Below are 25,631 nucleotides of genomic sequence, written 5' to 3'. Positions count from 1 at the left end.
CCTGTTGAGGCGCTAATTGGGCCTCGGCTTGCTAAAGATAGAGGCATACCAATCCCCTGGTCTGTGGCAATCTGGCTGCAGAGGTGTGCGCAGGGTTAAACTTGATAGTGGAGGGAAATTCTATGTAATAGTTACATGAACGTGCTTTGTTGAGCTAAGCCCATTCTTGGTCTAAGTACAGCGATATATGAAGAAGAAATTATGGCTGCGCACTGATCTGACTGCATTCCATCCCAATTAACCTTTGGCAGTGGCATTCGGGAGCTGTGTCTGATATTGGTCTCAACACAATAATTCAATGCAAAAAGCTTGTCTGAGGAATGCCGCTAGTAGGCGAGGCAGCTGGGGACTCCAGCACGGAGATGAGTCGAATCGAGAGCCGGGTAGACGTAGCTAATCTGGTCAAGCAAGAATGACAAGGGAACCGGCATTCCATGAGTAGGCACAACGCTATACTAGGTCAGTGTCTGTAGGATAGAACGGTGGGGTTGGCTTACATGGTGTTGTTGCTCATGCCGTCAGCGACAGCTTGGTTAAGCCAGCCGTAAGCAAAGTGAGGGTCAAAGTGCGTAAGGGTGGAGAAAGAGTCAGCTTCGTAGGCCAACATGGTGCTGTTTGCCGACGGGCAGCGGGTGGTGACGATGGAGTACGACCAGTCAACGGAATGGGGAGCCTCCTCGTGCCAGATGAAGCGAGCTTGCATCGTGCTGTCGGCGTGAATGTACGGCTTTCCCTCACTATCAAGGCATATTAGATATAGATCCATCGGGGGTTGGGAAGAACTCACGTAAAGGTAACGAGCTCAGCACCAGGAATCTGTTTCCAGTACTTGGCTGCAACCTCAGGAACGATGATCTTGGCTCCCAGAGCGACATACTTGTGAACATCATAGCTATGGTCATGGTGATGATGTGTGAGCTTGGGTAGTTAGTACAAGATCCTGCTAATGATTAGGTGGTAGACGCCTTACAAAGACATGGGTGATCGGCTTCTTGAGGTTCTCCTTGACCCATCGAATCACAAGATCTGTCTGATGAGGAGGGGCCTCATACACGATAACGCCATCCTCGAAATCCAGAATGAGATGCTCCACGATTGGGCTGTTTTCAACCAAGAACTTGTGGGCGTTGGGGAGATCAGGGCCAAGCGTCTCAGTAGTGATGTTGTCATAAGTTCCAGTATAGGGACCACTCCATAGGGCATTGGTCCAATACTCTCCAATCTCTGCGTGCGAGTATTCCGGGATCTTGGCGGGTGCAGCCCGGGGAGTTGCACTCTTGCTCTCCTCAAGCCCTTCGAAAAAGTCAGCAGAAAAGTCTGGGTTTGGGATGACCCTCGAAAAGTCGGTTTGCTCCACGATGGCAGTGCCGTTCTGGAAGACGAAGCGGCGAGTAGGAAACTGGATTCCATTAACTTCAGTGTAGTTGTAAAGGTGTAGGTCGTTCTCTGTTCGGCCAAAGATAGCATGGTCTTCAAAAGAACGGATGATGTAAGGCAGCTTGGTCTCGAGGTCGAAAGCGACAACGATGTCGAGGTGTTCATCGTGAACTGAGGGCTTAAGTTAGAAGAGCTCCTGGATGCACAGGATGCACGTACCAGCTGGGAAATCGACGTTGTTGATAGTGACAGTGGTTCGGGTGGGCTGATGCTTCTCCATCTAGTAGAATATTAGCAGCGCATCCGCAACAACAACGAATGTCACCAACATCTAGCAAGAGTCGGGGCGACATCTTGTGCGCCTGGAACAAAAGATACTCGGCAAGGGCAGCTAATCGAGATGAGTGCACGTCCAATAAGAGTTGTCAAGGAACTCACAGTCTGTGTAGCCGGCAGTCGCATTTCCGGGCAAGAATACGAGATCATTTCCCTCATTGTAGCAAGCATACCCCTCAGGACCATCCTTCATGACAAGTGAGAACTGGACAGGTGGGATAGATGGCGTTCCGAAAGCAAAGTAGTCTGGTGACGAGTTAGAGGAAAGGCTAATCTGTGTTTGAGAGGAAATCCCTACCAGAGACTTGATAGTTACGGTCGATCCTCTGAGAGAAGCCATCTTTGAAAGAATACGAGATGTTTTGGGTACCATGAGATACCACGTACCGGTCTTCGTAGAAAAGGTTGTAGTTCTGCATCAAGGTGCTGATGCGAAAGATCCTGGATTTGGTCAGCTCCATTCGGACCCAGTACGGATTTAAAACGTCTCTTACTCATCGGACTCATAGGTGACACCATGCAAATTCTGCAGGGCCTTCCTGCCACCAAGAGCTTTGATAGCTTGGTTGAGAAGCAGGTTTGCAGTTTGCACTCCTCGATCGCTGCCATTCCGGGGATAAACATGGGAGGATGAGCAGCTACTACAGGCAAGAGTGGCTTGGGGTAAACAAAGGACAGCAGCGAGAGCCGCGGTTGCAGTTGATAAAAACATTGCTGGAGCTTAGAAAGGCTGGAAGTGCGGTTGTGCTTGAGATATTTCTGGGCAAGATAGCAATACGGCAATGTCTTTATATGCAGAGCTGAATCATGCATCTCAACCATCCTAAATTTGATTCCAAACGGCAATCATGCTATGCCAGGCCATCCTTGACATTATTAATCCGATCCTGGCTGTGCTGATCCGACTACGCGGCGCGACTTGAGTTTCTTCCCACTGTTTCTTTGTAATAGATTGAGGCTGGGTCAGACAAATTGCGAGAGAGCCCCAGATGGCAGGCTAGTTAGTAGCGGAGCGGGCATTTATAAGTGCCGTTGGCAATGCTGGGAGCGATGCTGATGTCCCGGATCTCATCGCGGACCTTCATAACTTCCGCACCGCGAGCGACGGTAAGCATAGCCCGCGTTCCCCGCTTTACAATGACTTGATGAGTTCTAATTATTATTATTTTAGGTATATCGGGCTTCTTTAAAGCTCTGGGATCATTTCCCAAGTTGCTTTCTACTTTGAAAATTCATCATCGGCTTTGTTATGCATGGCATGAAGAAATACCTCAAGGCCACCACCCCAGTGTGTTCACTGAAGTAGAGAAAAAGCGGAATAGCCTGGGAGTCATAGTCGACATGATGGTTACTCTTTCATTACCTAGCACCATCGTCTTCTTGGTTTTGAATCGCCTCTAGTTGGTGAAAGATACCAGGACAGAGAGAATTCGGATTGACCGCCTTGCTAGTAAAGTCGCAACTTTTCAGCCTCTATTCTCCAGGCCGCTCGTTGTGCCCTAATCTTGTTCTGCTTCTTTAAGCTCCATGACTTTGACTTTTCCTTTTTCGTGTTTTTCTTCCCCTTCTTGCGGACTCTGCTGTTGATAATATCGCAGTATTGGTCTGGTGTTCTTACCAAGCATGGGTTTGGCCCTGGAGCTGATGATGATACGATTTCTCTCAACCGGTCGACAACAGCCTCTTTTCTGTCAAGGCATCTGTAAGTCGCTAACAGTAATGCGGCTTTGAGGGTAAAGTTGGCATCATTCCCAGCACTGTGGAGTCGATTAAATGGACATCCAAGCCTTTTAAGCAACTCCCGAAGTTTGCACGGCCAAGGCCCATACACCTCGTTTGCTACTTGGGTGGTGTTGATAACTTCTATGTAAGGGTGCGCAAGAGCATACCCAGGAGCATGGAATATATCAAGTTCATTCTCGACTGCATGGCCAACAAGGACGATAGGCCGATCTTCAGGTAGCGCTCTGTCAATTTGACACACAAGTTCGGCCGGTTGTATCGCCGTCGACTCCCCAAAGGCAAACCTATTGGAGGCTTTCTCGATGTAAGACTCCGACCCCGTGATATAGTTTTTAGTCTTGATGAGGTCCTCTCCGTTTTCAACTGGCTGGAACAAAACTTTGGTGTCGAATGTGGCAATACCAAGCTGGGAGTCCTGACTCTCAACAAAGCCATTCCTCAAGTTGTTAGTCTGCTCAAAGTCGATTGCCACAATGATAGGTGACGGTTGGTCAGATTCTGATAGGCCAAGAGCTGCTTGCAAAACCTGCAGTCCGTTCTTTGAAATGCTTGGACGCCACCAGTGGCGAGCACGCGATGATGGAGACATATTCGCACTCTCGGGCTTAGGGTAGATGGGTGTTGGATTTGGCCCCTAGCTCAGAGGTGAGAATTGGGATTTGACTGGCTTGGGCGGTTCCTTTGAGGTGGTAGTTGAGGCCGGTTAACGCACCATTAAATGGTTTTAGAGTCGCAAAGGCCTTAAGCTTTGCATCTGCATGTCGCAGAGTTATGTGTTGCTTGGTGGAGCGCAGGCAGAAAGGGATAAAACCTTTCTACCAGTTAGCTTTCCATGGCTACTGCCTTGCGAAGGCTTATTATATCTAACGTTTGGTCTTTTTACGGTATTGAATTTTATTCGCGTTCCTGTACAAATGCATGTTACCTCTTGCTCCTCTAGCTATCACTTGTGCGTCAGTGGTGTTTGAGCAGCGCGTATCCTCCGTGGACTAATAACGTGTATCCAAGGGACGTGATGATGGCGTTATCGGAATCACCTATTCTCGAGTGGTAAGAGAATAGGGATTTAGTTTGTCTGTTACTTGGCTGTAGTGGTCCTGTTATTCTTCGGCCAGTGGGCAGGCGGTATGTCGTGAGCAGTCATTTGTTGAACACGAAGTAGATTGAATAGGTGAAACTAGCAACTAGATCCAATTCAGCCGGAAATTATATCACGGAATGCTTTCAACGCTTCTTCCCTTGCCCCCTGACTCATGCTCTGTGGCTCGAAAACACAAGGTATGTACCAGGCGGCAAACTTTTCTATCGCTTCATGTAAAAGTCGTGTCATCCTCCCTGGCCCAGGCCAGTTATTGTCCAGCGCGGCTATACCCCGGATGTACATTCTAGAGAATCTGACCAAAGCCAGGGAAATCGGGTAGGAAATCCATGCTAGCACGCCAGCTTTAACAGGCGTTTCTTTTTTCCCTCTCGACATGTCCTCGATGGCTTCCAGGATGGCAAACACCAGAATGCCGCGCACCCACCGGTGCCCTTCTTCCACCTGTGAGGGGGGAGGAATGAGATCTAGTAGTTCTCTCCCAACATGTTCCACGATCACCTTGTGTGCATAGCTAAGCTTGCTCCGTCGCTCGAAGGGGGCAACTTCTCCAAATGCATTTCGGCATTTCCGGTGAAGTAAACGTTGGAAAGACTGCATCCTGGCCAGCTGATAGGTATCAGAAACCTGGCTAAGTGCCTGGGCGAGGCCACTGAGTTCGAGGCAAGTGGCCCCAATCCAAGAACCATTACGCGATAAAAGTCTTTCAAGTCGCGAGAACTCGCCGTCGGTCCCAGATTCGATAACAGATTCAACATCAAGAAATGGGTGCCGATTCAGCTGCTCAGCCCTTCCCATGAAGTAGGCTGCGTCTCCAAGCAGGCTGGCCAATTTCAGCCACCGTTGCGACGCCTTGACACAGTCCACTGCTGCATGTGGATGACTTTGTTCTTCATAATCTCCATATAGTAGAAGGTTCAAATCGGGCCAGATAGTTCTGGGCTGCTTTGAGTATTCCTTGACATGAGTGGGACAACGTCCGGGGATCCGGTGTAGGTAGCGCGCAAGCAAGATCATAAAACGGACAGAAGAAGGCCGGAAAGATGCATCAGTTTGACAAAGCGATGTCTCGTTTCGCATGAATAGCGACTCGTTCATCGCTAAAAGTCTACCAAAGAAACGGCGCGCAGCTTCATTTCGTTGCTCGCTCGTTTTGGGGACCATGACTCGTTCGGCCTCATTTTGTTCATAGAGCCTAACTCTTTCGGCCAAGTCAGTGGGCTGGCTGGCACTAATGTGCTGAATCTCGCGAATGCCCTGCGGAGTGCTGGACATCATACATTTCCACAAGAGTCGGGCGTCGTCTTGCTGGTACATTTCTGGCAGGGTACCCGCATATTTATCCTCAGCTGCAAAGAGGTGCTTCAAAAGCTTTCTCTTCTGGCCGAAGATATCATCTGATGACACAAGCATATCCGTATCGAGATCTGCTAGACTCTTCTGCATACTCTTTCGAGGGCCACACCTAAACAAATCCAGTTGTTCAGGCAGGTGATTCCAGAAGTCGGTATAAGCCGGGAGTTTTGAGACGAAAACAGAGGCAAAGATCCATAGAGCAGTTCGAACGCGTGTTTGCCGATCTCGATGGTCTTGAACCTCGCGTTTGACATTCTTTGCGTTGTGACTCTGGAGAAATTAGCATACTGGGCATAATTTTCTGTAAAATGTCATACCATTCCAAGAGAATCGACACGTCCCTGGGATACACTATGGTTCAAAATGAAGAGTGCGCTGTAGATGAACATTTTCTGATCCTCAGTGGCCTTGCTGGGATTGTTGGCTTTCTCCTGAAGGTAGCTGAAAAGACAAAGCTCCCCATATCGACAGTAGAACCAAAGCAAGCGGGCTTTGGGGTCGAGTTCGGGTTTAGGCACTGAATGGGTTGTTCTGATGGCATCCTCCTCAAGAGGATTGGAGAATTGTTTGCCGCTGCAAAAGAATGCCAATGTATACTACGACGGTCAATATTATTCCACGGCGTGGCTTCGGTGTATACTTACTACCCAGTGGAACTTGTCGGGTCTCTCGGGATCCCGGAGGAAATCAACTGCTTTACCTGAAGGGTATTCACGGAGAAGCTGCTTCTCAACCGTCCTTATTTTGTCTGGGCTCGGTTTCTTGAAGCCTTCCGAAAAACAAAGCAAACTGAGCCCCCGGAAGCCGAAGTACCAGTCCATCTTGTATTTTCTGCCGAGCATATCAACAGAATATGGATGTTTCCCCCATTCAAACACTCGCATTATCAATTGGGCAATTTCAATGTCGAGTGTATCAATCCAGAGGTTTCGAAGTATCGACGTTCCTAGTCATGTCATGAGTTGCTTAGAGACGATATCGAATGCAGATACATGGAAGAAGCGGTTACTCACTCAGAAAGAAGGACTCGGACTCAATAATTTCTAGAAATTGGGCCTTGGTGCAAGGGCTTTTCCAGAGCCGCGGCTTGCGAAGTACCAGACAAGCTTTGCATGGGAAGCCGCCTTCACACTGACACCAGGGTTCGTAAATATCCATTATTCAATAAAAAGGTGGTGATGTATTACCGCAATCCCCACACATCTGCAGCGAATGCAAACTCCATTTGCCCGCGCCATAAGCTGCCGTTCGGCTTGCTCTCTGGTAAGACGACCTCGTCGACCTCCACGCCTGGCGGGTGGCAAAGGTCTTCTATTTTGAAAGACTGGCCCAGTGACCGGTTGATGGATGAATGATTGGGTTCCCTGTCGGTGCTCTCCGAGAACTGGAGCTGGGGTAGCGGTCTCGCAAAAGTACGATGGGGCGGGAGCGGCGTGTGGGATAGAAATCGTGTTGGATGAGTTGGAGACGGCTAAAGGACCAATATGTGAGGTTATTACCCGCTTTGAAAACTCTTTCGCTGGAGATGGTCAAACTTACTTTGGAGCTGGCTGGCGTTTCCATCATGCCCCCAGCTATGACAGTTCTCTGGCAATCCCAGGTTGTCGGAAGCAAGCGAAGGCGACAAGACGCTCGTGGCATCGGAAGGCCCGGGAAAATTGACAGGTGCTTCAATGGACGGAAACCCAAACTCGGCTGCGCCGGGGGCATCGTGAACCCAGGCTTGGCCGAAGACCTGGCTTGAATTGGGACCAACCGTTGCGGGGGATTGGAAGTCGCTGGTCTCAAGGAGGGGTAGATCAGCCGCAGTGGAATCTCCGATGGGCATCATGGACATGTCGGTCATATCCAAGTCTGGACTTCTCTATCAGCGTAACTTCTTCGAGAGGGCAGAGTCATCAATGACCTGGAATGTCTAGTAAAGCGGCATCATCAATCTGATCAAGGTCCATGAGAGACGAGAAATCAAAGTCGGAAGGCTCAAAAGCAGATATGTGGAGATTGTCTAGAAAATGCGAAGCCTCAGGGCCGTTCGGATCAAGGGTGTTGATATGCGAAAACGGTTCGGCATCTTCTGGAAGGGAAGGGACCTGGGGATCCCAAGGATCTGGAGGAGGTGGCATCTTGATTGATGAACTGCGTGTCTGTTTGAGGGATCATGGGATGGATGAGGAGCTTCTTATACCTTGATTGAAGACAGTTTAAGGGCGAACTACAAGGTTGCCTTACAACGTGTTCAGCCAATGAGAGGAAACATCGGTAAAGGACATGAGACATGGACGCCAGGGGTCTCAACACATGTCCAATGGGATCAATTATCGGTAGAGATAAGTGGAGCTAGCTAATCTGAATCTGGTAGCGGACAAGGGCCATTATTCTTGGATTGGTTGTGGCACTCAGGCGCTTCAAGACGCTTTGGAAGAGTGCAAGTCGCAAGCAACAGTACCATTCAGGCTCAGCCCGTTCTTGTTACATGTCTATATTGATCACCTTGATGAGCAATAAACACTTGTCAAGCCACTGCTATTACTCACGTGGAGTTTGTATCATCAATGAGATGGAGCCGGGAGGCAAATGGTTTAGCCAATAGCGCCCAATTTGGGATTTAGCATCAACTGCCGAGGGTATGGGCAATCCTATGCTACTACCCACGGTTTCTTACCCGGGGTCTATGTCACTCGGAACAAGCACAATAGCGTAATGATTAAATCTTGAGACATGGGAATAGCCAGATTAAATCGACAGATAGGGATGATGGAGGCAGATTATGTTTAACGGAAGAGCGGCATGGTTCACATGGTGACGAGGTAAAAGTCACTACACTCAGAGCACGATTGTATAGCTCAGGGTCTGGGCTTAGTATCGATAATTTGTCTAATTCAAATTTATGCCGCGATGTTCGTTATGGAAAACAGAGAGACTATTGAAAGAGCATAGTCCGCGGATGGCAACTCGGATTTAGTCCATGGCAGTCGCTCTTACGGTGTGCATGCTGAGGGTCCAACAATGAAGCTATAAGTATTGTTATTCAAAGAAAGACTATGCTTATCTGAATCAAATCTAGTCATGAAGTGAGTATAATTGTGAAAGGTGAACATGCCAGACAAATGAGTGGCCTAAAAAACGACTGATTTCCCCTCGGATGTCCATACGGACAGAGAGCTGTAATACCACAAGTGCGTAGACTCCACCTAGGCTACTCTAAAACACGGAACCTTGGTCCCGTCACACCAATATCCCAACGAACCTCCACACGGTCACCGACACCGACATATTCAACACCGATGAGCTGCCCAGCTGGACAAGGGATTCTTGGCCACCCCTGATAGGCCTGGATCCATGTAGCGTCTCCCGGCTTCGGGACTAGGATTCGACCGACATGGTTGTCTCTGCTCTTGGCTTCTGCCCATCGAGCAATGTCGGCAACCGAAAAGGTCTTAAGTCCTTGTGGGGGATCCGACCACGTGAAAACGTCGAGGGTCTGCGTTCCAGTAGAGACATCTCGATCCCAGAGCTCAAAGATGAGTTCGCAGGTCTTGCCTTCTGTGCTTTGGTCGAAGTCGAATGTGACGATGGTGGTTGTCTCGTCGGCAGCTTTGCCGTTCTTGACGATCAAAAGCTGATCCTGGGGGTCTTGAACGATCTTTCCACTCTGGACCCAACGTCGGTAGGTTCCCGCGGGGAAGATGATGTCTTCAAATTGGCGGGGTTCAAGGGCTGGTGCGGCCAAAGAGACAGCTGCGCTGGAAAGGAGGAAGGCAAGAAGCTTCATGTTTGCTTTTGGGGGCTGGGGAATTGTCTAAGCTTGATGGAAGCGGTTGAGACGATGGTGATTGAAGATAGACAGATAGAGAGAACAAAGTAGGATTGTCACCTTTTTATACCTCGATAGTCGTAATTGTTCCCGCACATCCGCACTATGAGGCCTTAGAGATGGAGGGTGCCTCGTATAATTCGGGTCTATCAATGACGAAAGACCTCATTGCAGATGCATACAGCCAATGTTAATTGATCAACCCACATTTGCAGATCCTTCGGGCCGCGCAGATCTCCGTTGCTGACCGGATATCCAGAACTTGACTTCGAAGGAGAATGCTCCCTAGTTATACAGGCGGATATCCGCGAACACTCATGAACATGAATCCATTTGGGAACTAGACACTGTATTCAAACAGAGCAAGTATAAAATCGTATTTGAGAGCGCAGCTCAAAGAATGTTAATTCTTAAGGATATTATGCATATTCTAGGCTCATCAGCTCGGAGAAATTGTTCAAGCCTCGAGAGGGGCCCCTTGAGACGTCATTGGCTAGGCATTGTGTCTAAATATACCACACTGAACCACCTATTTTTAACCACACCAAGTACACTTTTACTGGGTGAGCGCAGGCAGGTGACTACTCAACAGCGCGGCATTAACACTCAGCTCGTCTTCCCCTCAAAGATTTGCGCCTTGGCATCAAGACCAAGCCGGGATGTCACCCTCCATCGACCGCGTAGCTCAGTAAGACGGGCTAACTTGAAGCCACCGTGCTGCACATTCTTCAAAATAATCTTACATCATGGAAATTTTATCTCAATCTTTATGCTGGCGTATGTTGGTACGAATGACTGACTTGGTATGACTACCGCCGAAAGGGTATTCGTTCCGGTGTTGTCCGGAGTGATAAAGAGGGCATTCAGGCCAACACACACAAAGTCCAGGGAACCTCTACTTCAACAATGCATACTGTAAGTTTAATTCGCTGTTGAGTTTAAACCTCCCTTGACTGATAGTGCTTGCTCGCATTATCACTTATGCTGCTCGTCTCGGCATACGTTGTACCCTCGGCTATAATGCCCTTGGAGCTGGACGTCTCGTCCTCCAAACGTCGCCACTTCCCCCCACTGCCAGTTACCGACATTCTACCCTTGCTGCTTGGCGTGAGATTATCAAGCTGTGTCCCTCCCACATTCACCTGTCCTCCTCCAATCGTGTGGATTTGTTGGCCGCTCGACGCGTTGCCAGCTGACTGGCCTTTGGAAGCACCACGACTACGGTCGAAATATCGGGTAAACAATTTCCGGAGAGACGGGAGGGATGCTGCGGTGATGGCGACTCCACTCTCCAGTTGACACCAAAGGGAAATATGGCCGTTCCAGTCTGCGAATGCCAGTCAGAGAAGATAGTTGTTAACGGAGTAGTCGGCTCACATAGCTTGTCCTTTGTAGCCAGGTAGTACTGAAGGTAAGGCGCCCTGACGATCGTAGCTGTACTTGCAAGAGCACCCAGTCCTAGGATGAGCATAACGATTCTCTTGGACCGCCGATTCATCTGCAGCTTTCGTACCACAAAGTAGGGCAAGATGGCGCAGCACCAGTCTGTCACAATACCCACAGCCGTCCAAACGTACCCAATGATGACAACTCGATTGAAGTCACCACATTTTCCAAGCAAAGGGTTCCAATATGCTCGGACGGGGGTGCAGTAGGTAAGAGAAGCAACTATGCCAACGATTGCCATAACCGTGGCGAGCAGCTGCATGATATAGAGCGTCCAGCGATACTTTGGTTCGACGGTGATGCGAAGCAGCATGAATACGACTGAGGCTTTGATCAATGGTACCGTGGTTCCGTACGTGACCTGGGAGTAGAGCATGTATTCGGCGCATCGAACCATGACGAGATCGTTGAGTTTATCGTCCCTCGTCCCAAGGCCAAAGTATGCTGCTTTGACGGCAAATACGCTACTGACGATGAAAGAGCCCTGACAACTAGTTATTACTGTAAGCATGACGACCTCGAGTCTTACATAGGATAACACAGCAAAGGTATCCTCCCATCCCCAGTTTGCGGTATATCGCAGCATCCAAGCCCGGACGTAGACCCTCAGAGCCATAATAACCGTCGCAATCACCACGAATATTAAAACGACAATGATCAAAACGAGGGCAAACCTTTGTGGTTTGATCGGAGGATGGGCATAAGCCAGCTTCTGGAGCTGCTCGCCCTGTTCGAGTGTCGACATCTTCAGGATGCTGCAGGACGAGATTCCAAATCATACCACTGCCTCTGCTCGGAGAAGAACATTGGGGAGTCCGAACTCTTCAGTAATTTTTAGCTTTCGCTGCCAAGATACATGGGTATTGATCTGCGCGCAGAGCCAGGGTAGAATCCACAGGAAAAGGAAAAGGACGACGATGGCATGATACCAGTTCTCTTGGATTCAAGGGTGCAATACACTTGCCCCTGTTCCGCGTGGAGCCATTCAGGGGATTTTACAACCTGCATGCCTCAACGGACCATGTTCCTGCAGCTCGCCCAACCACGGAAAACCGGATCACCTTTCGGGTCCGGTTCACGTTGCATCGGGGACGTCTTGAAGGAACGCTGTGTTGGTTCCAAGCTTTTTCGTTTCACTTGGCGCAAATACAGCCAACACGAAGGTACGGAAATGCCAGGAGCCCATGATTAGCAGCGGTTCGATGCAGGACCCCGAGTCTATAACCCCTATTAACCCTAGCTAGAGGATTGAAGCTATTTCCGCATGTCCACGGTCAAAATGGCCCAACGCGCAGTTCCATCCGATATCTTGTTTTGTGTCTTAGGTTCTAAGAACTGCTTGTTTATCGGAAACTTGTCCGTATTTCAACATGTTGAATTTGTTTGGCTGGGGTACAGCGGTCCCGGAGGCTAGCGACAAAGTCCTTCCTCTCCACTTCTTCGATGATACGCCAGTCTGGAGATCGTTCATTTTGTATTCCTTGTTTGTTTTTGAGGATGTACTCGACACGGATAAAATTCGCCACTCATTGGAAGAGCTGGCCCAAAGGGAGGGTTGGCAGAAACTGGGAGCTCGGCTCCGACGAAACGTGCCGTATTCCACTTTTGTTTACTCAACACATATTTACTGACTCTTGCTCAGTCCAAAGGCGTTCTTGAGTATCACATCCCCGCCGATTTCAACCAAGACCGGCCGTCCATTGCGTATACCCATGTTCAGCATGACACACCCATAGCCGACGACCCCGTCGCGGGTCAAATACCCAAACCAAGCGCGAGACCCTCAATACTCGGTGACCCTGACCAATTCTTGAGTCTTATGCACACTGAGGGGAGCCCCAAGAAGTTGGAAGACTATGTCAATGCGGAAAGACCCCAACTTGGTCTGCACACTGTTTCGTTCAAGGATGCCACTCTCGTCTCTATCTACTGGCCTCACATTCTATTCGACGCGATGGGCAAGAAGGCTCTCTTGACTGCGTGGTCATTGACACTTCAAGGACGTCAGGACGAAATTTTGCCTCTTTGTGGCGCCGATAGCGACCCTCTTACGGAGCTTGGCTGTCACCCTACCGAGCCTCACAAGTTGGCTGATCGTCAACTCTCCACGTTGGGGCTGGTTCGATATGGCCTCAATCACATTGCAGAGTTCGCACTACGCGGGAACGAAACTCGAATTGTATGTGTTCCCGCAGCCTTTATGGACAATTTGAGAGACGAGGCAATGCGAGATGTCTCAGTGGACAGCTCTAGCGACGAAGACACGTTCCTCAGTGAGGGTGATATTCTGTGCGCTTGGTGGACTCGCATAGCCATATCACATCTGCCTCAAGACTCGGAGACCAACGTTATTCTATACAACGCTTATTCCCTTCGTTCTGTCCTTGCCCAAGACTTGCTACCAGCCGGCACCTCATACCTCTCCAATGCCACAGGGTTCATACATACGCCTCTCACCGTCAAAGAAATATTCACAAAACCTTTGGGCTACATCGCATCCCGTATCCGACATTCGATCTCGGAAAACGGAACAAGAGAGCAGGTCGAGGCGTTCATGTCCATGGTCAGGCAGTCACAGGCCCGAACACCCCCATTCTTTGGGGACCCCTCGATGCACATGGTTACCTACTCGAACTGGAGCAAGGCCAAGATGTTTGAAACCGACTTTTCAGTGGCTATAAAGCCAGATAGCCCGTCGCCTTCTAAGGGGCACTTGCCAGGGAGGCCGACCTATATCCAGAACTGTCAATATGGCTTAACTCTACCCAACGCGTTCCCCATCATGGGCAAGGACGCTCATGGGAACTATTGGCTCTCTGGGTACTTGAATAAGGGTAACTGGGACAAGATTAACGAGATACTCAATAATATCTGAGGTAGATTCTGGGGCAACGAAGGCGTATGAGACTGTTCACGGACGCCTGTGCTCATGAACTGGGTAATTGCAGGATAAGTGGTGCTTGAGGTTCCGATTTACTTTACATTATCAGTACAAATAACGGTGTCCTATCTTACATGTCTCCCTCACGTTTCGCACTTACACTTTGACGTTCAAGGCCCCATCAATGAGTCCCCAGGTGTGATCCGCCACCTTCGTCATCTGCTCTTCGCTCCAGATAGCCTTCTTGACAAGGAGACGTCCCTTATTATCGATGTTGCTCCAATATCTCCCCTCCTTCTCTCCTGCCGTGCAGCACTCAGTCGCCCCATTTATCAAATATTCGGCACAAGTTTCCGGTGACACGCAGACCAGGTTGGCTCCAACTCGGCCGACCATCCGTAGATACCAGGGAAGCTCTCTCCATAGACCTGAACTGACACCTCCAGGCCATGCATGTACGAAATGCCTTCGACCAACACCGTTGGATTTCTGCTGTGCCGCAAAGTACTGGACCATAGCGTCGTTCATGGACATGCAATGATCTGCCGCCTTACCGAGACTAAAGTGCGTCTTAAGGTCGAGGTCCTCCCAAATGAGCTTATCAGGACTTCCAAGCCAACCATCAAACACGATAATAACCTTGCCATCTTCACTCATCGCTGGGAGAAGCTCGCGTATGAGAAGCTGTTTGCCGTAGTAGTGCAGCGCCATCTTGCGATCGATGCCCTCGGGAGTCTCGGTTCTCCCAGCCGTCGTCATGATACCCTGAGTCATGATGAGGAGATCAAGTTTCTGGCCTTGAGCCTTGAAATCATCCGTGTACTGCTTGATCTGGCGCATCGACGTTGCCTCGAGTGGTCGAAAGTTGATGTTGGCGTGTGGAATCTTTTGGGGTTTGGTGCGGCCGCTGATTGTGACGACTGAGGTGCTGGCTTCGGCGGCGACACGGCAGGCCATGGCATAGCCGATGCCGCTTGTGCCGCCCACTACTAGAGCTCTTGTAGTCATTTTCTCCTACTTTTCAGGGCTTTGAGGAGTGGTTTGATCGTGCTGGGAGAAAGGAAGTTGAAGGCGGAGGGGGGAATGGAAGCTAACTGCGTTTTGTTCAACTGGCTGTTGGCTGAGATCAGCCATCCCCAGCCACATAAATTTGCAGCGAATGTTCAACGTCTAGGCACGGTGTCGACGCGGCGACAAGTCACATAGTCTTCGAGGAGGTCATGTTTCTGTTCCTACACTGGGTCACATCTTAGACAATTGAGATGATACCATCGGCTCAGTTTTACCACTCGTTTTAATGAGTCGGCTTCTTTTGTTGCCATTCATTGCCCTCTCTGATGGTGTCTAACCTACCTACCCTAGATTCCACAATGACCCCTGCCAATTCATAGGCTGCAGGCTGCGCGTGAGATTAAGCGATCTGAAAGCCAAGAGTTTGTGGATCCTTCGTAGGCAGAGCAGGCAGCGAGCCCCATTTGCAGGAGCGAAATTACTTTCTTGTTCAGCCTTAAAAGGAGATGAAGCTTGCGCGATAGGCAAACCCCACGCTCTAGAGCAACCGCCATCATTAGCTTTGTTAGACTTTATCCCATCATATTCTTGCATCGCCATGTCTTCTTCCGCAGCTGGTGAAGGCGTCCTCCCGCCCCTTTTGCCCGAGATATGGAGCCATATTTGCTATTTCATGCTCAAGCCGAGCCTGTCCAACCTAAGCCTCACCTCGCGCCAGATGAACCACATCGCCTTGCCTCACCTATTCAGGAGCCTACGCCTCGAAGCCTTTGACGGTTCAGCCGAGCGCGTCATCAATATCGCCAAGTCCCCCAAGCTGCGTGGCTTAGTCCGAGAGCTCACCATCGACTCTTGGGTCGGATCCGGCTTTGAATACAATGCAAACCAGGACTATGAGATTCCTACAGATTTCATGGACGCTTTGCCTTATATCCGATGTTTCGGAAAGGTCACGACTATGCATCTGCGGTTCAATGAGTTTTGTGGTGACGATGATCGGACCTATTGGGCAACCGAGATTGAAGAGACCTGGTCATTCAGATACAGAATCATTGATACCGTGTGTCACTGTATCGCAGGCATGTGGACCAAAGAGCGACAGGAAAGAATAGACAACAGAGCTGGCCTTGAATACGACCCTGAGTATCCCGAGGATGATCTGGGTGTTCCCCTGGAACATGTCTTGCCGCTCAAGGAGCTCACCATATCGAACCTGGCAGACTATGCCGATCCTTCCATCACTAAGTCCAAGGCATGGAAAAAGGTTCTTTCTCTTGACAGCCTCGTCAACCTCAAGCTCTTCATCGCCACGGAAACCGAATCCGCTTCACCAGAGTCCGCCGTCTATTTCGAAGAAAAGTACGAGTTCTTCGGCGACCTGCCCAATTCATGGCTCTCGAGCCCCATCACCGACAACCTGCGAGTCTTGTCGCTATTCTACTGCGACTATTGGGGCTGGTTTCCAAAGTTCGACTTCCGCCTCATCGGCCAAGACGGGTCTCCATTCCCGCAGCTCAAGGTGCTTGCCCTTGGAAACTACGTCTTTAGCCATGACTGGCAGATAGACTGGTTCGCCTCCATCGGGTCAAAGAATGGCAGCGGAGGGCTAGAGGAGCTTTATCTTGATGACTGCCCCATTTTGACCAGGGCTCGCCAGATGGGTCCGCTCAGCCGCAGCGACCCTGGCTATCCCAGGGCTGGGACGGTCATGCAAGCGGGAAGCCGGAGGCCTGAAATGTTTGAGTTCTCACTGCGATGGCACCAGGTCCTCTCGCGGTGGACAGAGTCGATGAAGGCGCTAAAGGTCTTTCGAATGGGTCATGGTGCCTGGCACTCACCTGCGCCAGCGGATGCCAAAATGTTTCGAGAAGATGCAGATGATGATGGCTATGGCATGGACGCCAGCACGTACCATCGCATTTCCTACAATACCCACCGAAGCTTTGGTGGAAATGGCATCTCGGTGACGGAAGAATCACGCATGCAGTACACAGAGTACGACATCGGCACCGGGCCTAGTCCATGGCTCGAGGGTGGTAGATACTACGCGGGGGATGCTGAATCACCTGCTGTGACGGAGGAGACGCGGAGCAAGGACGAGGGAGCTTATGAGGCACTTTTTGCTGCGGTAAGTGCCAGGCAGCAGGATGCAAGAGGTGAGCTGTGACGGAGCCGCTTTACATGGTCAAGGGGCAGGGTTTTCTTTTCATCTTTCCATGATTTACCTCTCAGTACATGCTTATTAGTCTACTCTTTTTCTCCAAGCATCTCTGCCACGACTCTGGGGGAATCTGAGCTATCTCCGAACGGGAGTGACCGCCTCAGCTTTGTTGGGGTCTTGATCTGTGCATCAATCTCCGTCCACGTTGCCATTCAAGTTGTGGGGGTTGGCACTATAGACTCTGGGCCCCCCGGTCAAAGTTCGCCTCCAATCCCGTTTTATCCGAATGTCATTGGAATTAGACATTGAACGCTTCCATTATTCCTTGATAGCAATATGCATCCAAATGTCGTCTTGACATCTCACCCGATATCGTCCGTATGCGGCAGCCAAAGCTAACCCCGAGGAGCGATCGGCGCCCAGAAATAAGCCGCATTCACCACCAAACTTGGCAGTTTCCAGAAGCATTCCAGAAGCATTCCAGAAGCATAGTGCTTACTTGAGCCTCCCACTAGCGCCAAATCACGACAGCCTCAATGAATCGCGCCCGCACAACAGCCTCTGACCGCACACTCGCTGATCCCTCACCGAACCCATGCCTAGTGTTACAGACTTATTCGCCTGCGCCATTTTATTTTCCCATCAAGTGAGCTGACTCGCTCAACAATGACGCTCCCGGAGCCACCCGAGTCACCGTGTAGACCCATATCGTCGAGTGTGGTTATCCACTTAGTCCAAAGGCTCCGAGAAGCCACCGTGCCGAGTATCCGGTATATAGGGACTAGTTATCCACAAGGTGTGGGAACCATCCCGACGACGTCCGCCAAATGGCAGGCAATCCGTTGCCAACTGCCGTGAGCACGTACACTTCGATTCGACGTTGACGGTTAATCAAGTCGTCTCAGCAGGATGCTAAAACCCCACAAGAACGGGGTCAAGTGCCTTTAGTGATCCCATGGGGCTCCGCAAGACATGGGGGTAAAGATGAGGAGAAAAGATTTAGTATATAAGGGGTAGTCTACTCAAATCTTTTCGAGGACCACTCATCTTGTTTTTGTCTCTTCAGTGCCGAATTTGCAAAGATGAGCTCGCAGACATACCTTGGTGCCAGCGGCAAGGCGTTGAGCATTCTTCAGCTTGCTCTCGTCGTCGGCCCGGCCTTTGTTATTTTCGGTTACAACCAAGCCGGCATTGGTGGTCTCCTCACTGAGGAAGATTGGGTCAAGACATTCCCTGGCATCGATACCGTCCACAGTGAAGGCTCCGAGAAGAGCCGCAAGTCGACACTGCAGGGCTTTGTCGTTGCGACCTTTGTTATCGGTGCCCTTATCGGCTCCTTGTCTTGCTCGTACACGGGTGACAAGTTTGGTCGACGCAATGTTATCTTCTTTGCTGGCATCTGCACCTTGATTGGAGAGATCCTCGAGGCTTCCTCCTTTGGCCTTGCCCAGTTCATTGTCGGCAGAGTCATCATTGGCTTGGGTGTCGGCCAACTCAGCTCTATCGTCCCTGTCTGGCTGAGTGAGACTTCAGCAGCAAAGAACCGTGGACGCAGTGTTGTCCTCACTGGCCTTTTCATGTGTCTGGGTTATACACTCGAGTCTTGGGTTGACCTCGCCTTCTTCGAGTTCAAGCACGGCCCCGTTACCTGGAGACCCCCTATCGCCATCTCCATCGCCTTCTCTATCGTCTTGTTGGCTTCAGTCTATGCGCTTCCGGAAAGCCCTCGATGGCTGGTCCTCAAGAACCGATCCGAAGAAGCCCGTCATGTCGTCTCAGCACTCCGAGGTCTCCCTGAGGATGCACTCGAGGTTCAAGCTGAAGTGGCCGGTATTGAACACTCTCTCGAAGAGACAAGCCGAGGTGGAGCCACCCTGGGAGACATGCTGAAGATGGGCGACGATAAGCTCCTCTACCGATTCTGTCTCTGCATCATGCTTCAGTTCTACCAGCAAGCCTCTGGATCCAACCTGGTGTCAGTTTATGCGCCAATTCTCTTCCAGCAAAACCTGGGCATGAGCAGTGAGATGTCTCGTGTTCTCTCCGGAGGCGCTCTTACGTGGAAGTTCCTCTCATCCTTTGTCGCCTTCTTCACCATCGATCGTTTCGGTCGAAGAGCCGTTTTCATCATCAGCGGAGTTGGAATGTCGGCCTGCATGGCTGCACTTGCAATCACGACGTCATTTGGCAAGGAGAACCACCCTGCTATGATTGCTGCCGGTTGCTTCCTTTACCTCTACAACACCTGGGTCCCTATTGGCTTCCTTGGCGCCAATTTCCTGTACTGCACCGAGGTTGCGCCTATTCGTCTGCGAATGGCCATGTCGTCCATTTCGACAGCCAACCATTGGCTATGGTATGTCACTCCAACTCTTTACAAAGCACCACAACTAATATTTCTACAGGAACTTTGTGATTGTCATGGTTACTCCCGTGGCCATCAACACTATCGGATGGCAATACTACATTGTGTTTGCCGTCATCGCCGCATGCATCCCCGTCTCGGTCTACTTCCTCTTCCCAGAGACTATGGGCCGAAACCTGGAGGAGATTGAGCTCCTGTTCAAGGACTCTCCATCGGTGTGGTCGACCGTCAAATTTGCCAAGACTCGACCGATCGCTATGCCTCAAGAGTTTGTAGGAGGAAAGGAAAAGAGCGATCACATCGAGGGTGATGACTAAGTTTACAAGTGTCAAATGGTCCCCTTGCACGGCATGGGAATGATCTGCATCGGTCCCCTTTTACGAAATAGACGACCACCATATCCCATTGGCCATTCTGGGCCATCGCACTCATCATCAACAGTCCTTGGAAAATAGGCAGTTGATGGTGGTTGGTGAATAGGCACTTGCCACTGACTTGGGTTGCGGATGGTGATAAAGGTGAAGATAGCATGAACAAACAATGACAAGAAGAATTCAAGATCGGATCAGGCGGATGCCCGTGCTTTTTACCTTTGCCCATGTTTTTTTTAGTTGCGACAAATTCCAACTGATCGACATGCCATTATCCGATTCCTCGCTTATAATTCGTGGACCTGTTGATCAATTCTTCCACCCGGAGAAACCGACAAACAAGTATTCACTAACAGCAGGAAAAGAAGTGATAGACAGGCTTAATTAACTCCCCCGCCTGATCAAGACCATTTTCCCCTCACTCTATGCGCAACTATAACTCTTATGCGCGCGAATCCAATCCCGGCGCTTCAAATCTGCCGGGGCACGCTGGCCTTTATCCTGGCTCAAATGTAACCTTGCTCCGGATGATGCTCGACCGATCAGGAACGTCATACGAGCTTAGATATCCCGAGGCACGAGACTTCTCCGCGTTGTTTTCTCCGCATCGGCGCTACTAACTAATAAGAGCGGGATGAAGTGCGGGTTAGTCGACTTTACGTCTAGGCACTTGGATGTACATGATGCGGAGAGGCTTGATTGATCGATGATTGGGCCGCTTGACTATTTTCTGTATATGGTTTCGGGGAATATCTCTTTTAGGCTGTGTTGTATGACTTTGTTGTTAATATTAATTAACTGGCTGTTAGTATGGCCGACCATCGGCTGCAGGCACGTCATGAGCAGATCGTCGTGATATAAAACCCCGTCAATGCCGACAGAAAATGTGACTCTTCCAGACACAGACCTCTCAGGCTTTGTCTGCCCAACTTTGATATGGTCTCCCTCAAGTCGATTCTCGCCGCTGCGGCGTGTGTCGCGACGGCTGGAGCTGTCAGCATCAAGGTGTCTGCCTCGGATGGAAATGCCACCAGTGGCCATCAATATGGCTTCCTTCACGAAGTAAGTGTCTACTCACTCACTTCAAGGACTGGTGACTGACCTTTGTATCAAGGACATCAACAACTCTGGAGACGGTGGAATCTATGCTGAGCTCATCCGCAACCGAGCCTTCCAGTACAGTAACAAGTATCCAGTCTCTCTAGATGGCTGGCACTCAGTCAATGGTGCCCAGCTATCTCTAAACCGTCTCAAGGAACCACTTTCCGATGCCCTTCCCGTGTCTTTGAATGTCAAGGCAGGAAGCAAGAAGGAAAAGTCTATTGGTTTCTTTAATGACGGCTACTGGGGAATGGATGTGAAGAAGCAGACTTACACAGGCTCTTTCTGGGTCAAGGGTGCCTACAAGGGAAAGTTCACCGCCTCGCTGCAGTCTAACCTCACTAAGGATGTGTTTGGCTCTGTGGATATCAAGTCCAAGTCTGTTACCGATGACTGGACTGAGCACAAGTTCGAACTCATCCCCAAGAAGGATGCTCCCAACAGCAACAACACTTTTGCCATCACGTTCAACCCCAAGGTAGTTATCCAAATCTTATCGGTCGCCGATATTGGACTCTTACTTACTAGTACAGGGCGTCTCTGGCGGGTCTCTTGACTTCAACTTGATCAGTCTCTTCCCCCCTACTTACAAGGGTCGCAAGAATGGGCTGAGAATCGATATTGCCGAGGCTCTCGAAGGCCTGCACCCCGTGAGTCTCCCACAAATAAACCCATCATGTTCAATATGCTGACCCAACTGCACAGAGTCTGCTTCGCTTCCCTGGCGGCAACATGCTGGAGGGATCAACCAACAAGACTTGGTGGGACTGGAAGGACACCCTCGGCCCTCTCCGATACCGAAAGGGTTTTGAGGGTGTCTGGGAGTACCAGCAGACTCATGGCCTTGGTTTGATGGAGTACCTTGAATGGGCCGAGGATATGCAACTAGAAATAGGTAAGATATTCTTGCTCAACATGCCTCGACACACATCTAATAAACTCCTTCTAAGTCGTTGGCGTCTACGCGGGTCTATCCCTCAACGGCGACGTCACCCCCAAGGAAGACTTTCAGGCCATCATTGACGACGCCCTTGACGAAATCGAATTCATCCGTGGCCCTGCTGACTCCAAATGGGGCAAGCGTCGAGCCGAACTTGGTCACCCAGAGCCATTCAAGCTTCATTACGTCGAGATTGGAAACGAAGACTGGCTCGCGGGTTATCCCGGAGGATGGAAGAGTTACAAAGAGTACCGCTTCCCTATGTTCCTCAAGGCCATCACCGACCTCTACGATGACATCACCGTTATTTCTTCTGGCGCGACTACTGATGGCGACGGCTTTGACATTCCTGCTCCTGGAATTGGCGACTACCACCCTTACCGTGAGCCCAATGCCCTGGTCAAGGAGTTCAACCGATTCGACAATGACATTGGTCACATCGTTGGAGAGGTTGCTGCCACTCACCCTAACGGTGGAACTGGCTGGGCAGGGGATTTAATGAAGTTTCCGTGGTGGATTGGAACCGTGGGCGAGGCTGTGTCTCTTATCGGCTACGAGAGAAACGCTGATCGAATTCCTGGAACTTTCTACGCCCCTGTCCTCCGCAATATGAACCGCTGGCAGTGGGCCGTCACCATTGTCCAGTTCGCCGCCGACCCCGCCATGACAACACGCTCCACCAGTTGGTACGTGTGGGAGCTCTTTGCCGCCCATCCCATGACCCATACTCTACCTGCGTCCGCCGAATTCGACCCTCTCTTCTACGTTGCTGGAAAGAACGAGGACGAAGGCACATTCATCTGGAAGGGCGCCGCCTACAACACCACCAAGGGAGCCGACGTACCTGTCTCTCTGTCCTTCGAGGGTGTTGAGGCAGGTGCTGAGGCCGACCTCACCCTGTTGACCAACGCCAAGGATGATCCCTTCGCCTATAATGACCCTCACACTGGTGTCAACATTGTGAACAGCACAACTACAGTCCTTGAGGCTGATAAGGATGGAATTTTCAAGTTTAGCCTGCCAGAGCTGAGTGTTGCTGTCTTGGAGACCAAGTCGACAGGAAAGAGCTTGAGAAAGCGTACCCTCGGAAGAGCGTTTACGTCTTAATGAGCTTGAATCGTTATAGTATGCAAGTTGATCACGGCTCTGCTACAACAATGGCAGTAGCAGATTCCGGTAGTCTATAGGAAACTGAATTTAAGATGTACCAAAGAGTAGTCTCATATTATCGGCAAGTGCTTCTTCATATTGACGGGATTCGCCAGTTCAGCCGAATTTCCTATCTCCGAGTGTCATCGAACAATAGTCAAATCAAACGATGAGGACGGAATATAGCATTAAAGGGGGTTTCTATTCTACTTTCACCGATATTCTACAAGGATCTACTGGTAGTATACTAGTACTATTAGCATGCTTTCACACCTAAGTTCCCCCCCAGAGTATATCACGTCCTCATATGCTCAGGAAACTCTTCCAGCGCCACATCACTTGTCAACAGCAACAATACACTCTCATCAAAGTTGGTTGACCTCGCTGTTGAATAATTGGAGAATATCATTAGCTATGGCGATAAACCGGCGGACGAAGGAGTTGGTTGGCAATAATGAAAATCAAGCATAGTGCAAAGGGTTGTATAACTTCCATGTCTTCAAAGATGGCCGTGTATACATGTATACAGTCAAGACAACCCCCCGACCCCCTTGTCCGCCAACCCCCTTTGCACTTTGAACCAATCATAGACTAATCCTAACCATAACCCTAACCAACCATAACCCGAATCCCAACCCTACCCTAGCCATAACCCTTATCCTAACCTATGCATTGACTAATGGGGTGTCAAAGGGGTTCAGCTCACAAGGGGGTCGCCTTGACAAAACACTCAAGATAGCCCGGTAGTTGGAACCTATTTGGGAGTTAAGCCCAGCCGCTAACAAGCGGGGGTGGACCGTTATCGCGGGGTTTGGTGCCTCAGGCATTGACCCCCTTCTTAGTCTAATCACGACGGCAACCCTTCATGATATCTAACATCTTCCTTATATCACCTTTCACTCCCTGGACGATCTTGATTTGCTGCCATCATTACACCTCACTGCTGTTCTTGCCAACCATGAGCACCCTTTATCGTCTGACACACTCGAGGTCGCGCCACGGGTGCACACAGTGCAAGGCCAAGAGGGTAGGTCGGTCGATGGACCTGGCGTCGAGACACATCGAGGCGCTGACGGTGAAAATCAGCTTAAATGCGATCAAAGAAAGCCCGGGTGTAGACGGTGCGAGGAATCTGGGAACCAATGTCCCGGATACGTCTTTAACCTGCGATGGTCTGCTAAGAACCAGCTCCATCAGAACTCTGCTGGCTCAAGCCGTGGTCAGAAGCCGTCAGTAACCAAAGGGGCTCAGGCTTGTCTACAGGCTGGTACTGCCTCAGGCGACCAAGAACTCGCGGGGACATCCGGGTCCTCAGGTTTGAGCCTTCTCTCCCTGTTTCCCAACTTGGGAGACGGCAGTTATCTACCGTCCCCTACGCAGCCAGGCGCCTCACAATATCCAGGCCTAGGATATGAGCTTTCAGACTCTCAATGGGGTTTCCAAGGATACAGCCCTATGGAATACCCCCTGACCTTGGGTGAACCCTTGATCTTGGACAGTGGCTTTGCCGACATGCCTACGAGCCATGCCATCAGCGAGAATTGGGTGGATGCAGAAACCCAACGATATCCCCATAGCATAAGCTCAAGTTCATGTGCCTCCAATCATCATATTAACCAAGACTCGGGGCAGATGATACAAATGTTTTCAACACTGCCAAGGGAGCTCAGCAACCTCCCCACCGCTCTCTCAGATTTCTTCATCAAAGAAGTCATATCACTATTCTGCGCCTGGGACAGCCAATCAAACTTTATGCGTGTCGTGGTCGAAAAGGCTTGGCAGTCATCTAGAGTCCTCTACCACACAATGCAAAGCATGGCTGCAGCTTGCCTGACCAGTGGGTTCCCTGAGCTATCCGCAACGGCGACCGAAGAACGCCTTTTAGCGCTGCAGTGCCTTGAAGAAGACCTCAGTAGCTCCTCGGATCACCCAGAGGTCGAACTCCTGTCAACAGTTCTTCTTTGCCACTCCGCTACCTGGCATAATCCTAGGAACATGTCCGAGGAGCGATTCCAAGCGACACAGAAGTTGGTGCATGACCGGGTTGCGACAGCCACAGGGGAAGACTCCAGGTATATCGCCAGGTTCTTCCAGACTTCAGTCGACTATTGGAGGATGCTGCTCTCTTTCTTCGCTGACACGTCAACCACTGACAATCCCTTCATCGGACCGGAAGAGCCGGTCAATGAGACTGCCTTACACCCTTTTGTTGGGGTATCAGGTCAGACAGTCAGGATGCTCGCCGATATCGGAAGACTGGTATATCAATACCGTCGTCGAGTCTCAGCCATCAAGTTTGTCACGGAGGCAGACTTGGACTTTTTCAAGAGCCAGATTCGAGAGGCTCGCATCTTGGAGAAACGACTGCTCCCATACAGGCCGTTGGATACTTCAAGGTTGCAAGACATGGGGGATCCGAGAACTACATTGGCGCACCTGGCCAAGATAGACGAAGCTTATCAATATGTCGGACTACTACAG

General features: G+C 50.3%; 9 protein-coding genes across 9 annotated transcripts; 4 read left to right on the top strand and 5 right to left on the bottom strand.

The window, feature by feature from the left end:
* Positions 1-326: 326 nt before the first annotated feature.
* NCS57_00662800 (uncharacterized protein) lies at positions 327-2,425 on the bottom strand (the record flags this gene model as incomplete). Its single annotated transcript, XM_053056511.1, has 9 exons — positions 327-450; positions 498-737; positions 788-918; positions 971-1,548; positions 1,597-1,657; positions 1,707-1,768; positions 1,816-1,959; positions 2,012-2,154; positions 2,208-2,425. 9 exons carry the CDS (start codon positions 2,423-2,425, stop codon positions 327-329), a joined length of 1,701 nt encoding a protein of 566 aa, XP_052915466.1.
* Positions 2,426-7,406: 4,981 nt separating this feature from the next.
* Positions 7,407-8,040, bottom strand: NCS57_00662700 (uncharacterized protein; the record flags this gene model as incomplete). Its single annotated transcript, XM_053056510.1, has 2 exons — positions 7,818-8,040; positions 7,407-7,765 (listed from the first exon to the last, which is right to left on the bottom strand). The coding sequence occupies exons 1-2, from the start codon at positions 8,032-8,034 to the stop codon at positions 7,407-7,409; spliced, it is 576 nt and encodes a 191-aa protein (XP_052915465.1). The 5' UTR covers positions 8,035-8,040.
* A 1,067-nt stretch (positions 8,041-9,107) lies between these two features.
* On the bottom strand, positions 9,108-9,683 carry NCS57_00662600 (But2 domain-containing protein; the record flags this gene model as incomplete). Its single annotated transcript, XM_053056509.1, has 1 exon — positions 9,108-9,683. One exon carries the CDS (start codon positions 9,681-9,683, stop codon positions 9,108-9,110), a length of 576 nt encoding a protein of 191 aa, XP_052915464.1.
* Positions 9,684-10,663: 980 nt separating this feature from the next.
* On the bottom strand, positions 10,664-11,916 carry NCS57_00662500 (uncharacterized protein; the record flags this gene model as incomplete). The annotated part of the gene is made up of 3 exons (XM_053056508.1): positions 10,664-11,052; positions 11,103-11,655; positions 11,701-11,916. 3 exons carry the CDS (start codon positions 11,914-11,916, stop codon positions 10,664-10,666), a joined length of 1,158 nt encoding a protein of 385 aa, XP_052915463.1.
* A 625-nt stretch (positions 11,917-12,541) lies between these two features.
* NCS57_00662400 (uncharacterized protein) lies at positions 12,542-14,046 on the top strand (the record flags this gene model as incomplete). Its single annotated transcript, XM_053056507.1, has 2 exons — positions 12,542-12,760; positions 12,814-14,046. 2 exons carry the CDS (start codon positions 12,542-12,544, stop codon positions 14,044-14,046), a joined length of 1,452 nt encoding a protein of 483 aa, XP_052915462.1.
* A 162-nt stretch (positions 14,047-14,208) lies between these two features.
* On the bottom strand, positions 14,209-15,060 carry NCS57_00662300 (uncharacterized protein; the record flags this gene model as incomplete). The annotated part of the gene is made up of 1 exon (XM_053056506.1): positions 14,209-15,060. The coding sequence occupies one exon, from the start codon at positions 15,058-15,060 to the stop codon at positions 14,209-14,211; it is 852 nt and encodes a 283-aa protein (XP_052915461.1).
* A 601-nt stretch (positions 15,061-15,661) lies between these two features.
* NCS57_00662200 (uncharacterized protein) lies at positions 15,662-17,230 on the top strand (the record flags this gene model as incomplete). The annotated part of the gene is made up of 1 exon (XM_053056505.1): positions 15,662-17,230. One exon carries the CDS (start codon positions 15,662-15,664, stop codon positions 17,228-17,230), a length of 1,569 nt encoding a protein of 522 aa, XP_052915460.1.
* Positions 17,231-18,306: 1,076 nt separating this feature from the next.
* NCS57_00662100 (uncharacterized protein) lies at positions 18,307-19,906 on the top strand (the record flags this gene model as incomplete). The annotated part of the gene is made up of 2 exons (XM_053056504.1): positions 18,307-19,580; positions 19,630-19,906. 2 exons carry the CDS (start codon positions 18,307-18,309, stop codon positions 19,904-19,906), a joined length of 1,551 nt encoding a protein of 516 aa, XP_052915459.1.
* Positions 19,907-20,896: 990 nt separating this feature from the next.
* Positions 20,897-23,108, top strand: NCS57_00662000 (Non-reducing end alpha-L-arabinofuranosidase; the record flags this gene model as incomplete). The annotated part of the gene is made up of 5 exons (XM_053056503.1): positions 20,897-21,022; positions 21,075-21,539; positions 21,595-21,711; positions 21,767-21,956; positions 22,012-23,108. 5 exons carry the CDS (start codon positions 20,897-20,899, stop codon positions 23,106-23,108), a joined length of 1,995 nt encoding a protein of 664 aa, XP_052915458.1.
* Between the last annotated feature and the right edge of the window lie 2,523 nt (positions 23,109-25,631).

This window comes from Fusarium keratoplasticum, chromosome 4 (assembly GCF_025433545.1).
Source record: "Fusarium keratoplasticum isolate Fu6.1 chromosome 4, whole genome shotgun sequence".
Taxonomy (NCBI): domain Eukaryota; kingdom Fungi; phylum Ascomycota; class Sordariomycetes; order Hypocreales; family Nectriaceae; genus Fusarium; species Fusarium keratoplasticum.
This window is presented reverse-complemented; position numbering and strand designations above follow the sequence as displayed.